The 15,123-nt window shown below is 40.5% G+C and overlaps 1 protein-coding gene across 6 annotated transcripts in view; it reads left to right on the top strand.

The window, feature by feature from the left end:
- The window catches only part of AMPH (amphiphysin), a 227,823-nt gene that overhangs the window by 134,006 nt on the left and 78,694 nt on the right, over positions 1–15,123 (top strand). For all 6 annotated transcript variants that reach the window (XM_014738983.3, XM_023638939.2, XM_014738984.3 and 3 more), the window contains exons 4-6: positions 3,769–3,863; positions 7,077–7,172; positions 14,673–14,780. In XM_014738983.3, the coding sequence (XP_014594469.2) occupies positions 3,769–3,863; positions 7,077–7,172; positions 14,673–14,780 (299 nt within the window). The remainder of the gene's footprint in view (positions 1–3,768; positions 3,864–7,076; positions 7,173–14,672; positions 14,781–15,123) is intronic.

Below are 15,123 nucleotides of genomic sequence, written 5' to 3'. Positions count from 1 at the left end.
TAATTCTCACTACAGCGTATGGCATGTACTATTATTTATTAATAATGTACACTTTGGAAAACTGAGGTTGAGGATGGTTAGGTAATTTTCCTAAGATCACACAGATGATATGTGATGGACTAAGATTTTAACAAAGGCCAATTGTAATTATTATGCCATCCTTCCTCCAAAAATATTTTTCATAATAATGGTTGACATTTGAATGTTTGCTGTTTGTAAGTACTTTGCTGAACCATTTACGTGGGTTATTTCTTCTAATCTAAACGATAGATGATGAGGACCTAATCTAGGGCAGTGGCAGTGGGCGGGGAAGGAAAGGTCTTCATGTGAGAATCAGGCAGACCGGGTATGTCTTGGTGACAAGTTCTGTGTTAGGGGATGAATTTGGGATCACTTCCAGTTTTCTAACTGGGACAACTGGGTGACATTCATGAGGATGGGGAAAAGGAGTAGGGCAGGTTCGGATAGGAAAACTCTGAGTTTGTTTGGACTGTGAAGTTTCAGGTACTGGTAGGACATCCACGGGGAGATGTCCAGTGGGGATTTGGAATCAGGAGTCCTTGGCATGTGGGTGGCAGTGGAGGCTAGACACAGGGGTAACGAGAACACAAGCTCTAAGTGGAGCCTGCAGGTGCTGTAATTAATATTTGTTAGTTGTGTGTGACTTATGTGTAAGCAGGACCCCAGTGGCAGGGCTGACTGTTCTTGAGCTGACTCACTATCTGCCTGTTTTTTCCCAAATTCTTGCTCCTCTCCACCTCTCCTCCTTGAGACTCAGGGAGAAAGGCTTCCTTTTCTCTGAGGCAACTACTGTCTTTTTTTTTTTTTTTTTTTTTTTTTCCTGAGGAAGATTAGCCCTGAGCTAACATCTGCTGCTAATCTTCCTCTTTTCTTGCTTCAGGAAGATTAGCCCTGAGCTAACATCTGTGCAATCTTTCTCCACTTTATATGTGAGATGCCACCACAGCATGGCTGACGAGTGGTGTAGGTTGGCACCCAGGATGGGAACCCATGAACCTGGGCTGCCAAAGTGGAATGTGCTGAACTTAACCACTATACCACAGGAAGGCCCCCAACTGCTTTCTTCTTAAACAACTCTCTTCTAAACAATGGCAAAGCAGCTAGATACGTACAGTATTTTAGATATTCTTTTAGTGGTTTATAGCTGCTGCTGGTTATTGTCATAATGTATTTTAACTGATGTTCTTTTTAACTAGACATATACCTTCAGGCTGTTCAAGCGAAGAGGACTCTTGTAGCAGTGCATTTATGCAACAAATCTTAGACAATGAAAATAGAAGCTCACAAATTTGGTTGCAAGTGGAAATAGAGCGTATTATAATAAATGCCGTGGAGAGGGTCCCAAATTTTGAAGAGAGAAATGTTTCCTATCCAGTAGTAAAATGATAATTCTTCTATATATGATGTTGGACACTTATCTTGTAGTTTTAGAAATTACTACTCTTTTAAGAAAAGATTAGATGTTAGAGATTATTAAATGCCATTTAGCATCTGTTCTGTTTTAATGTTGCCGAATTACTTTGAAGGGAACTTGGGTGTTATCTTTATTTTTCTTTTATGATTTATCAGCAGAATAAATTCTAAATCCCTAAAATCTCTACCAGTCTTTCTGCCCCTTAAGAGAAAGGCTTGTGTCTTGTTCACTTTTGTATCGAGCAGAGTACTTCCTATGGAGTGTTCTAGAACGAATTTCTATGTCAAAATGGATTTTCTCCAAATTGTTAGTCACTACTTATCCACACAGCAATTAGTAATTCTTTTTGACTGCTAACAGATATATTTACTGCAACATTGTGCTTTTAGCCTCAATGAGTAAGGTCTTATATATTTTGTTTTAAGCTTACATTCAGTTTTATTTTCACCACAAAGCTTATTTGTCCTACCATGCCATCATTTCTTTTTCTTCTTAAGACATGAAGAACCTATCAATCCAGCTGTTTATAATTTCCATCAGACTTAAGACAGAGATTTAAAAGAAAACTTCAGAAGCCTTTTGGCATCCGAATGATAGAATGATAACTAGTGACTCACTTTTGGTGTGAATTTGAGGGGCACATTTCTTTGTATAGATTTGCTTGTACTTAGGGATGGGTGAATATATGTACTTGAGAGAATGTTGCTGCTACCTCAGCGGTGCCCACATGTACAAGAGAGAGATTCTCCCTCATTTGGATTCAAAGTGGTGAATGCAGGAGGCAGATGCAGGGTTTTCATTATTTTTTGGCTGTGTTGTCACCTCTGTGACCATTTTGTCAGAGTCCCCAGAGACTTGAGTCATCACTGTCCTTTCCTACCCCAGCCTGCCGGGGCTGCATCTTGTGGTGGCCAAGTCATTACGGCCAGTGTGGGCCGTACAGCTCGTTGTAAAGGGCATCCTCTAATGCGCCCAGTGATATACTTCATGGAGAGAAACTTACAGGCTACCACACCTCATGTGGCCCAGAAACACGTTCAAACTTTGAATGTGCAAAGACCGTGTATGTATCTGCATCCTATGAGGGGAAGGAAAGTAGGGATGTTCTATGCTTGAGAGTGAAAAGTCCTGTGAAATACCAAATTATGTGTTGGTTTTTGTACATACTCTTCAAGGCTATACTTCTCTCAGTTTAGACTTCTTATATTTTGTTCCTTTCTCTCACACTTGAACCTGGAAATGGCGACCTTAAATCCAGCAAGCACGTGATTGAGTCTAGAGTGTTACAGTTTAACAGGAACGTTCTGTCTTTGATTCACTGGCACTAAGTTTGTGAGATGTGTTTTATTTCTAATGACAGCACTCTGCTGTTTCACTCCCCTCCCTTTATCTAGCTCCTTTTCCTATTTGCTAGTGACAAAGACCAAGAAACCAAACTGGCCAGGTCTCACGTTCCAGCTGGTAGGGAGAGTCTGGTGCTGGACAGTTGCTCCTCCAAGTCACCAGCCTGAGACTCCTCCTCGTTTGGTCTCAGCCCTGAGCTGAGGTCTCCATGGCAATCCCCATGTTACCCTCCCTGTTTGAAGGGGAGGCGGAGGGGAGACTGGAAAAGACTTGGTGATACTTCAGTGACCATGTTGTACTTGAAACTTCACCTCTTTCCTCTTATTAATAACCACATTTTTGCAGCGTACCAAATGCACCTCTTATGAAAATTCTGATCCATAGGCTTAAGAACTCTAAACTTTCTGAGAGTTGTGATTTAAAACTGTATCTATAGCTTTTAATAATATTGGAAAAAAGGGAAACATTTTTCTTTGAAAATTTTTAGGCCACTTAAACCGCTTTTAACTGTTATGCCCTAAAACCCGGTTGATTTTGCTTCTACCTGCTTCTAAAAATATGCTTTGTTTCTTGTATTTAAAGTTGTTAAGGATGAATATTATTTTTAGAACTCTGTAGTTTTATGGACTGGTCTTCAGGTGTCCTATACATTTCCATTTCCATGCCATTTAGTAAGTGACAGCATACATCATAGGACACATTATTATTGTTGTTTTCAGAATAGGACAACTCGTTGATTTTTTTTTTGAAGACCTGGTATCTGTCATTATCATGTAAATAATAGAAAATGCACAGTGTAATCAGATGAGTTTTAGAGACCTCATGGGAAGACGTGACGGCAGAGGCAAGTAGCAATCGTGCCTTCACAATTTTTCCTTAAGTAATTGGCGAGTACTCAAGATTTTTCTCTTACTTAGAAAAGTAGGAGGAGGAGGAAGAGACTCCCCACCCATTTCTGTCTAACGGGAGCTGCTTTTCTCCACTGCTAGGCATGCAAGAGGCCTCCATGAAGCTCACCGAGTCGCTGCACGAAGTCTACGAGCCGGATTGGTATGGGCGGGAAGATGTGAAAATGGTTGGCGAGGTAAGAGCCAGGATCGGAGCACGTGGGAGGCCTGGGCTGGCTTCTGTGAGGCTCCCAGAAGTCCTGTACACTCAGCCGATCCCCTGAACCCCTCCTGTCATTCAGGGCCTAATCGTGAGGGGACACCATGTCCCCAGAAGGCATCATGCAGTTCTGCCATCGGATTGTCCCAAACTCAGAGTGAACATGATTATAAAACCACTTGGGTGGAAGCTGTGGATTAAGAATAAGAGTAGCATTTTTCCTTGCCTTATTACCCATCTTAACGAGCTCATTTCAGCAGGAGAACTGGCTCACGGCGTGATTTTGTGTACTGACTTCACCCCTTTGCCCCTCCTTGCCCCATCCCTCCTTGAAAGCAGGAGCGGGAGCTGGGGAGAGCATCTATTTCACTTCAACACCAGCAGGGCCATTCGCTGGTGTGCAGGACCTGAGGACAGACGCAGCTGGTCTGCTAATAGGAATTTAACTTATGAAAGGCTTTGTCCCTAGACCTGTATCAACATCTGAGGTGCAACTTTTGGCCGAGGCCCATCTGGCTGGCTGGCAGGAAGTGGGTGTTGCTGCTTTGAAGTGGCAGAATGGGGTGGAGACCCAGAGCAGCTCTATGTGATGTTGGGCGAGCCCTTTAATCTTCTCGGGCTTTAGTTTCCTCATCTGCAAAATGAGAATAATAATTATACCTACTAATAACACATTTCAAGACTGCCTTCGCGTCGTCAACAGTGCACAGTTCATGTGATTATTACGGATATTAGGAAACCACCTGTCAGATTCTCTCACGTCCAAGTTCTTTGTTACAACAAAGAGCAGTTGTTTGTCATGCCCCACTTCAGGTGAGCTCATTGCTACTCATTTAGGCACAGGAAACACAAGAGATGTGGCCGCCCCAGCTCAGGGGGAAGTCTGATATGTGATGAGCTGACCGTCTGTGCAGCCTTCGGAATCAGGTTAACCCTGAAGCCCCATGCTGCTCCAAGGAAATTCTGACATCCCCACATTAATCTTCATAATCCCATTGTGACTGAGATAACAACAGAGATTTGCTTTTGAGGAAAGCTCATCTTGGCCCTGTTACCTCTTTTGTAAACTTTCGGGATATGAATTTGGAAAAACCAGCCTCCACTCACCATTTTCCAATGCAATTATTAAGTCGTTGCATCTTCTCACATTTCTTCAGTATAAAGACACTGTGTTTCAACATCGTGTTGTTAAATGATTAACTCATTTTGTAAATTTCTGATTAATGCTATATAATTAAAAATTCATAATGAAAAGAAGAATATTGAAAGGAGTAAGAGAAACTTTCATTAATGGCTTTTCAGAACACCGCCTTACATTCTCTGTATGGCAGGTGCCACCATTGACATTTCTTCTAAAGGATGACTGCCATCTTACCTTGGTCCTTGAGGCTGCCGGGGTTTGTGGAATCTTCAGTTGCAGATCCAAATATGGGCTCTTTTGATGGTGAAGGAACTGAGCACTGCGTGTTCAGAGGGTCTACTTACATCAGAACACGAGCCTTTTTATACAGAAGATTTAGATTTTTTGTTTGCATAAAATTTTTGATTTGGGATTTGTACAATTAGGATTAGTTTTTGGTTTTTTTTGAGGAAGATTAGCCCTGAGCTAACTATTGCCAATCCTCCTCTTTTTGCTGAGGAAGACAGGCCCTGGGCTAACATCTGTGCCCCTCTTCCTCTACTTTATACGTGGGATGCCTACCACAGCATGGCTTTTGCCAAGCGGTACCATGTCCACATCCGGGATCCGAACCAGTGAATCCCCGGCAGCTGAGAGAAGCGGAACGTGCACGCTTAACTGCTGCGCCACCTGGCCGGCCCCTAGGATTAGTTTTTGAAGTGTGAAAAAGAAACAAAGAAAATAAGGAAAAAGAAGTTTCAACAGCATAGAAACTTATCTCTCTCCCATAAGGGAATTTGGACCTGGGCAGCCCAGGTGTGGTGTGGCGGGTCCACAAGCATCAGGGGCCCGTCTTTGCCATCGTTGCTGCCTCCTCCGGGTTCAAGATAACTTTTTGAATGCTGGCCATCAGCTCTCATTTCTGCATTGCAGTCAGCAAAAAGGAGGAAGCGTGGAAGAAAAGCCCAGTCTCTCCTTTTAGGAACACTTCCTGAAAGAGCATCCCACTGGCCAGAACTTAGTCTTATGCCTACATTTAGCCGCAATGGAGGCTGGGTAATACAGTCTGTATCCTCTGCTGCTAGATACCTGCCTCAAACTGGGGGTTTTATTTCTGAAAGAAAGACAGGGTAGATCCTGGGGAACAAGTAGCAGACTCTGACAGGATGTAGTGATGGGAGAGAGGTGGAGCTGATGTTCTTGAGCACCTGCGGTGTGACTCGGATTCTGTGAAGCACTTTACGTTGTCAACTCGTTTAACTGGGGAAATGGCAACTCAGAGAGGTTCGCTTTTCCAAAATCGCACAGCTGTGGTATGAATCCTGTTCTGGTGAGGCAGCCTGGTATACTAGACAGATCAGGGGCTTCAAATTGAAGAGACAGACCTGGGTAGAAACCTGAGTCTGCTGTTTATCAACTGCATGACCTTGGCCAAGTTATGTAACATCTCTGGGCTTCAGTATCCTCTTCTGTCTAGTGGCAACAATGAGAATTTCTTCATAAGGCTATTTGAGAATTAAATGACCACACGCACACTCACATAACGTGCTTAACCCAATGCCTTGACAGTGATAGCAGTAGTAATCCCTACTAGTCAGTGTGTGTTTGTCATAGTTGATACTCCACAAGTGATAGGGCCCTTCCCAATGTGACTGTAAATTTTCTTCTTTTTCTGTTGAGACTTCAGAAATGATTTGTTGTTTGTCTGGAATTTCGTGGAATGTTTCAGAAGCAAGCTGTCTCAGTGGAATTATTTACAGTCTCTTAGCCCCGAAGTCCCCCTGTGAAGACCTGGGGTCCTTGTGAAGCCTCTGCCTTCTTTAGTAATTCAGAATCAGAGATACATTTTTTAATGAGCTAAGCTTTAGATGGTCTATATTAGTACATTAGAACTGGTCTCCAAACTGCCTTGAAATTGTATTGTATTATTAAATCCACATTCTTTCTAGCATTTACTATCTATGAAAGTATTTCTTATCTAATTTTATATTTTCAGATTTTTTAGAAGTTTGGTGAAAGGTATCCAATTTAATTTAGCAGTTATCACTTTATTTCTCTTTTTTCTTTCAGAAATGTGATGTTCTGTGGGAAGACTTCCATCAAAAACTAGTGGATGGATCCTTGCTGACACTGGATACCTATCTGGGCCAATTTCCTGACATAAAGGTATTTTACTCTGTGTCTATAAAGGGAAGAATTAAATGGTCCCATGTACTTATTGAAACATGGGCAAGAGATAAGTGGAATTAAAAGTCCTCAAACTGGTATCAATGACAGTTGGTAACTTTTCATTTATTTAAGCATAGGATTTTTATCCTGTTCCTATCTGTTTTAAATGAAATGTAGCCAGAAATCACATATTCCCCTTTAGTGAACTGCTTCAGCTTTTCTTTCTCTACAGAAGTGTTTTTATTCCTGTAGATACAAAGTCGTACGTCAGATACGAAAAAAAACCTCAATCTTCTTTATGTTTAAACCTTTTTATTATAAAGCATTGGACAAGAATTTCCATTAGAATAATCAACAGTCACAGGAATGGAGAAACTTCATTGCAAACATGAGAGCAAAATCTAATCTTTCCTTGTTTACTGTTTATTTTGCATCTGTTCACAGCACACCTGCATATTTGTTCTCTCCTGGAAATTTTCAAGTTCAAACTGAACTATTAAGATATAGGCATTTCAAATACATTTGCATTTGGATCTAAAAATATCTTTGTCTAAAACGTTTGTCTTATTTGATACTTATTTGACACTTAGGTCTATAGAAAGAGAAATACACAGGTAAAGGATTAAATTTCGTAGATTTGGAGTTGATTCTGGAGGTAAAGACGGATTTTTAAACCATCTGGGTTGTATATAGCAAAAGGTAACATTAATAGATCTGCTTCCCCCCGCCCCCCCAACTGTCTTCCCTGCTCAAGGAGGAGTGCCAGGTAAGACAGCCATGCCTTCCCTTCCTGTAGGGTGAGGAGGCCGTGAATAAGCATCCATGAGCATCTGTGGTGCCTTGTTAAGTGTCTTCTGGTGCAGAGTTCGACTTTTACCTGGCCTTCTTTGTAGCCATTGCCAAACACCAGGAAGCCATCTGCAGTAATGTGTGCTGGCTTTCGCCATGAAACATAGTGAATTTTCTTGGCCAAAATAGCACTCACATCAATGACATTAGTTTCCGTGATCCTACAAAGAATGCCTAACGCTAGTTGGCCAACATACAAAGTGTGTTTTCAGACACCAGGGACACCAGACAAGAACCTAACTGGATCAGACTAGATACATTAACCTCGTTGACAAAATGTCACAGGGAACAAATCCAAATGATGGAATCTCAATAAAGCTGCCATAATGGGCACCAATGCACTTAATTGAGTCGTTGGATAACTTATCCTTATTAAAAGGTATAAATCAGTGTTTTAAAAATTTTCTGAGAAGTTAAATTATATTAAAAACATTTTAAGATTCTGTAAGGCTGCATGCACCAGCCTAGAGGAAGTGTGTTTTGGGAGCTCTTCAGGTCATTTAATAGACATTCGAATTTTGTCTTGGAATTTGTAACATTCATGGAGCAGTTTCAGAATCATTATCACACTTCAGAACATTGTTTATTGCATGGTGATTTAATCTCCATAAAAATCAATTCTTAATAAATCAGAAGAGGATCGAGAAACTTTGTCTTCCTACCTGAAAATTGCAAAGCAGCTTGCAACTTGTCTAAACTATTCATATAATATATGTTCATAATATGACATAGCTAAGCAAATGAAGGCTGCGATTGACTAGAGAAGAACACATTTGAAAAGTTGTTGAGTTTTAGGAACAAAAACTTAGTATCATCAAAAAAGTATGGAAGATCTTATTTGTTGTAGTTCTGCCCACCGATAGTTATTTGGAAATTGGCCAAACCCTCTAGGAGCATATAATTTTGGAAAACAAATAACACACAGAAGTACCTGCGTTGAAAGAAAGAGAGATTAAAATAAAATCATGATGGATTATATTGGCTAGTCAGTTTGTTCCATGTCAGAAAGATGAAGAACTCAGTAGAACTTTTACTTAAGCAGATGGTTGAGGTCGTGCACAAAGATGATCCTCTAGTTACTGAACCATCTTTACACTAGAGATTTGGGAACAATATCATCCAGCTGGATGCCCTGAAGATAAGTGAAATGGATGTCATGATTTTACCTGTATCAGGGAAAGAGGCTGAAACAATCTCTCTCTTTCTCTGAAGTCACAAGTAGCATATATGTAGGGTATCAATCAAGACAGTTGAGAAAATAGCAGTGTTTAACTTGAGAAGGAAACAATTTGGAATTGGAGAGAAGACAGGATAGCTGTTTCTAATATTTCAAAGACTCTTCTACTGTGAAAATGCACTTAAGTCATTCTGTGTGCCTGTACTCAGTGGATGAAAGTTAGAAGGGAATACATACAGACTCCATCACTTCATATAGTTAGTGCTGACTGATGATGTAATGAATAGGTTATTGATGGAAAGGAGGGTTATCATGCAAAATGCTGAGTGGAGAATTTTCAAAGTGTGGAACACAATCAACATCCTTGACTCCCATTAAAATCAACAGGCCATGTGTAGTTAAAACCTCAGGCAAATTCCCAAATATTTACTGCAGCCTTTCAGGGAGGGCTGTGAAGTACCATTCATGAGAGGATGATGTTTGACTTTTCCAACTGTGATTGGCAGGGTACCCAGTCTTATGGTTCTTACTAGGCGGAACTGACATATAAAATCAATGTTATAATAAGAGCCAGCTTGTCACCAACCCAGGCAGGCTTACAGCTGTGAGTACTTATTGTAAAATGTGGTTTAGATTCTATCTTGGCAACCATGCATGAGCAACTAAGCATATATTTACAGCAGTGTGCCAAAATGAATCCCGAATTGGAGGTATTATTGAAATAAAAAAATGCAATAAATTATTTTCTTTACTGTGTAAGGTCAGTGTACAGTGGGAAATCTGAAAAAATTTTAATTAAAGCATGTAATTAAACTATTTACTATTAAACCAGAACATTTGTTTAATTGAATTTACTATCGGATAGTTAAATAAGAATTGTATCATTTTCTATATACAAGCTACCCTTACTTAGGAGATTTGGTTCTTTTTTCAAGTTTCCCGAATATCAGATAGGTAAGGAAATAAGATCAATTTGTTTTTCCAATACAAAAATGTATACATCAAAATGAATGATGGCCTTCAAAATAGTCACTTATGCCATGGTAAGCTGTAGTCTGTGGTGGACTTGTCAGTTACAAGAAAATGAGTCACATTATTTATTTCACTTTGAACGAAAAATAAGATTACCCAAGGTACTCTTCCACCTTATTCCCAAGATTGGGAGTAATTGAATTCTGGCTCTTTTCAAAAATCAAATTCGTCTTCAAAGAATCAAGATTTGCTTCTTAGAAGGTATTACAGGAGACTCAGCCCCACGCCCCGCTCCCTCCACAAGTCCACAAACCATACCTTCACTAAAAATAGTGAACTTTGTCACCTCACAGGCACACTATGTCTGCCGTCGTTCATTGAAGGGCTCCACTCTGCCCTGCCTGGGCTAATTCATCACGTATCTTTGAACGAATGCGGTGTGTCAGCCACATTTTCCACTACTAACACCAGCTGGAAGTAATAGGTGCAGAGAGTAAAGTAAAAGAGAGTGGAAGCAGCTAAATGAGAGTAACCACCCCAGCCCACCTCTCACTGTCCTGAAGCAGATATAGAGGAATAGTGTAGAATGACGGTTGGTGGCTGAATGATAGAGTGTGTCAGAGAAACGTGGGAGCTGTTAGAAGGAGCTCTAACCAAGAGTGAGGAGCAGGGCTGAGGCCCAGTGAGGGCACTAGGATTCAGAATACAAGGAGACACCTCCTCTCGCTTGCTGACCCTGAGAGTGAGGGCCTTCTTAAATTTTGTGCCCTAGGTGTCTCATGTCACCCTACTCCTGGCACTGGTCATGGAGCTGATATCTAATTCATCTTTTGCTACAGATTTTCTGAGCAATTTTGGACAAATTAGAAGTTAATCTTATGCAACTTCAAATTGTCTACCTGTAAGATGGGAATAACCACTGGAGCATCCGTACTGTGGGTGGCTGTGAGGATCCATGGGACTATGTTTTGTAAGCCATAAACATTTATAGTGTCACTGTTTTTCTTCTTCCTGCCATATCAAATTTAAAGTTTTTTTTAAGAATCTTCTTCTGTTGTAGTTTTCCATGTTATAACTGGACCACTGGGGAGCTTTTATAAAAGGACAGATGCCTGGGCTTTGTCTCAGACTAATTACATCAGAATCGCTTAGTCTGAGGCTCAGAAGTCAGTATATTTTACACTCTTTGCTTATAAGTTGTACCTCTGTATGTAACAATCTTTTAGCAGTTGCCCTACAGTTTACAATAAACGTCTTTAACTTATCATGTCTAACTTCAAATAATATTACAGCACTTTATGGATTGCCTAAGAGCCTTATAGCAGTACCCTTCCAGGTCTTGTCTCCCTTCCTTTGTGCTATTACTGTCGTCCAGTTTCCTTTACATATGTTATAAACCCACGATACATTGTTTCAGTTTTTTGCTTGTAGATTATCCATTACCTTTTCAAGCAATTAAAAGTAAGAAAACAAAATCTTCTATATTTACCTTGGTTTTTACCATTTCTGGTACTCATTTCTTTGTGTAGCTCCACTTGGTATTAAAATTCTTACGCTGGCAATGAATTCTCCTAGCTTTTGTTTGTCTTAAAAAAAAAACACCTTTATTTCACCTTCACTTTTGGAAGGTATTTTCATTGGGAATAGAGTTCTGAGATCTGTTTTGATTTTTTTATTTTTCAGTACTTTAAAGATGCCACTCCATTGTATTCTGGCTTGCATACTTTCTGAAGTGTAGTCTTCCCTAATTCTTACCTTTGTACTTACTGTTTTTCCTTATTCTTAATTTGAAGCAATTTGGCTGTGATGGATCTGGATGTGTATTGTTTGGAATTTATCCTTCTTGGGATTCTGTGAGTCTCTTAGGTCTGTACTTTGATGTCTTCATTATTTTATAAAATTCTCAGTCATTATCTCTTCAGCTCTTTCTTCTGACTCTTCCTCTTCCTTTCATCTCTTTTTTTTTCCTTGAGGAAGATTGTCCCTGAACTAACATCTGTGCCAATCTTCCTCTATTTTTTTTCTTTTTTTGTATGTTGGATACTGCCACAACATGGCTTGATGAGCCGTGTGTAGGTCCACACATGGGATCGGAACCCGTGAACCCCAGGCCTCCAAAGCGGAGTGCGTGAACTTAAACACTATGCCACTGGGACAGCCCCTCCTTTCATCTCTTTTTGAGACTCCAATTACACTATATCAGACTATTTGATGTTGTGTTATGGGTCTTGTATGCTTGATTCTGTTTTTCTTTTTTTGTCAATTCTTTTTTCTCTTTGTATTTTAATGGGAATAATTTTTCTTGATCTATCTTCAACTGTGCTGTTTCTTTTCTCGGCTATTTTAAGACTAGTGAAGAAATTTTTTCTCTCATATCATTTTTTTTTCTTTCTAGCCTTTCCATTTGACTATTAAATTTTCTGCATCTCTGCTGAAATTCCCCATCTGTTTATGTATGTTGTCTACCTTTTCCAACTAGATACTTTAACATATTGGTCCTAGTTATTTTAAAATTCTTGTTTGATACTTCTAACATCTGGGTCATGTCAGAGTCTGGCTCTGTTGATCGCTTTTCTTTCTCATGGGTTGTTTTTCTTTTGTGTGTGTGTGTGTGTGTATGTGTTTTATAATTTTTGATTGAATGCCAGACATCAAGTATAGAATGGTGAAGACTGAAGTAATATTTATGCCTGGAAATAGGCAAGCCTTTTTGTCAGACCATTAGTATAGCAGTTCAAATAAATCTGATTGCAAGTTGAGCTGCATTTGGATTTTGTTGTGGCTGCTGTTAATTTCAGTGCACTATGGCTTTCAAATTCCTCTGGAACTGGGCTGCTAAAGCCTTGTGCTTATATTCTAACATCTATAATGGTCTAAGGCTTTTAGGTTGAAGTCTAGTTTTTGCCTCTTCTTTGACCTGCATAGGGGGCGCCCTTGGATGCCAGAGAGTTTTTCCCATTGTTTCTGCTCCCCGTCAGATTTCAGTTGACCTTGTATGCAGACAGGTCTCTCTCCTCGCACTCCTTCCTCCAGTGGTAGGCATCTACTGCTTGCTGTTCAGTGCTAGACTTGTAGTGGGGTCTGGGCTGTTTTCTGCTGTACTTTTCTGGCCTGTCTTAAGCAAAGTCAGCCTCATATCTGTGGTTGGTCTTGAGCAGAAGTTTCCTGCCCAAGTAGAAACAGACCTCTTCTTGTTACAGCACTCAGATCTTGGGCCCAAGAAGCTTTGATGCCCCTCCTCTAGGGGTAGAGATATTTTCTTCTACCTTTCTGTGTATAGCAATTAATTTTGCATGTATCCTTGGGGTCACAGGGGATCCTATCCCTTCCCCAGGGCCAGATTGGTTTTGCTTCTACCCCTCCCCCTAGAAGCAGTGGATCTTTGCCTGGCCTCTGTGGGCAGGAGGATTTGTTGCTCTCTCCTCAAGCAGCTTAAAGCTTTTGCTTTGTAAGGGAAAAATGTCCATGGAAACGGGCAGGGCTTTGTGCCCACCCCGTAGCAGCCATAGATCCCCTCATTTTCACCTGCACTGTGAGGGAGTGCTTTGTCCCCAAACATCCTCATAGCATCCACTGGAGGCCCAAGGCAAGAGCTCGCCCATAAATGCAATTCCGTCTTGTGTCTTGGACATCCAGCTGTTCCAAACCGATGTGTTAGCCCACACTAGGCCTTTAACAATTAGTTAAAATTTTAGCTGACCTCTTCTTGTCCACTTGTATGGTGGCCACAGCTTTTACCTGTGCCTTGCTAAAGGTCAAATGGTTTATGTGTCCCATCTCTCCTTGGAAAGACTTGTCCCTCTTAGAATTCAGATTACTTTATTGCCTTGTGACCTCAGGTCTCTGATATAATCAAGAGGAATGATGCTTTTATAGATTTCCCAGATTGTTTTGTTATTAGTATGAGAGTAACATTCTTTGCAGCTCTATATATCCTAGCTGGAAATAGCAGTCTCTAGGAATCAATATAACTCCTCAGATGATTCTAATGAACAAAAAGGATGGACAAACACTTCTAGGAAAAAGGATTTCTTACTCCTAAGAATCGGCCTTGTAGAACTGCTTTATAAATCTGCTTTATAGAACTGCTATTAGTGTGTGTTATTAGAATTATAAAACCAAATCCTAATGAAGGATTCCACTATCTTCAAAGTGGAGCATTTAAGATTTAGAATAGAGACTAAGAGAGAGTATAGGTTTACCCACTCCCCTCAACCGACTCTGGAATTTTTCTGGTCTTTGACTGCAAATTCTGCCTTCAGCTCCTCTTGATTGGCCTAATTATTATCAGAAGGGGAGATATTTACCTCATGGTTTTCGCACAAAGGATTGAAGGGTATAGTCTGATTTCCAGGGATCATTTGTCTACTGAAATTCTGGTTCACCTCAATCGCCAGTCAAGATCCTCAGCTGCTCTGGACAAGGAAAGCATTTTGGCCGTCAAAAAGAGAACCTATAACCATATCTCTTTCTTAGTGCCTGTATTTCCCTGTTGGCAGAATCGCATTGCAAAGCGCAGCAGGAAGCTGGTGGACTATGACAGTGCCCGCCACCATCTGGAAGCTTTGCAGAGTTCCAAGAGGAAGGATGAGAGTCGAATCTCTAAGGTAGGGATTGATCCCCCTGTTGCCACCAGTCTCCATATCCTTTGACCTATAGCAACTTTGCTTTTTAAAATCAAATGTTTCTTTTTTAGTGGAGATTGGATTTGGGACAGAATTTAAACTGAAACCTGGTGCTTGTGGGCTGCTTTCCATAGTTTTTAATAAAAAGAAAGCTTTTTACATTATTATAGAGTTCACATGGGTGACACTGACTCAGACATTTTGATCAGCAGAAGCTTTGGTCCCCAACAATACTGTAGGATCAAAGAAAGTAATGCGTGTTCCTGCACTTGTTTTGTGGTTGTGGCCCATACGTGATCCTGAAATGCAGATTCCGATGGGAAAC

The sequence above is a fragment of the Equus caballus genome, chromosome 4, assembly GCF_041296265.1.
Source record: "Equus caballus isolate H_3958 breed thoroughbred chromosome 4, TB-T2T, whole genome shotgun sequence".
Lineage (NCBI taxonomy): Eukaryota > Metazoa > Chordata > Mammalia > Perissodactyla > Equidae > Equus > Equus caballus.
The sequence above is the reverse complement of the archived record's forward strand: the minus strand, read 5'-3'. Positions and strand labels throughout refer to the sequence as shown.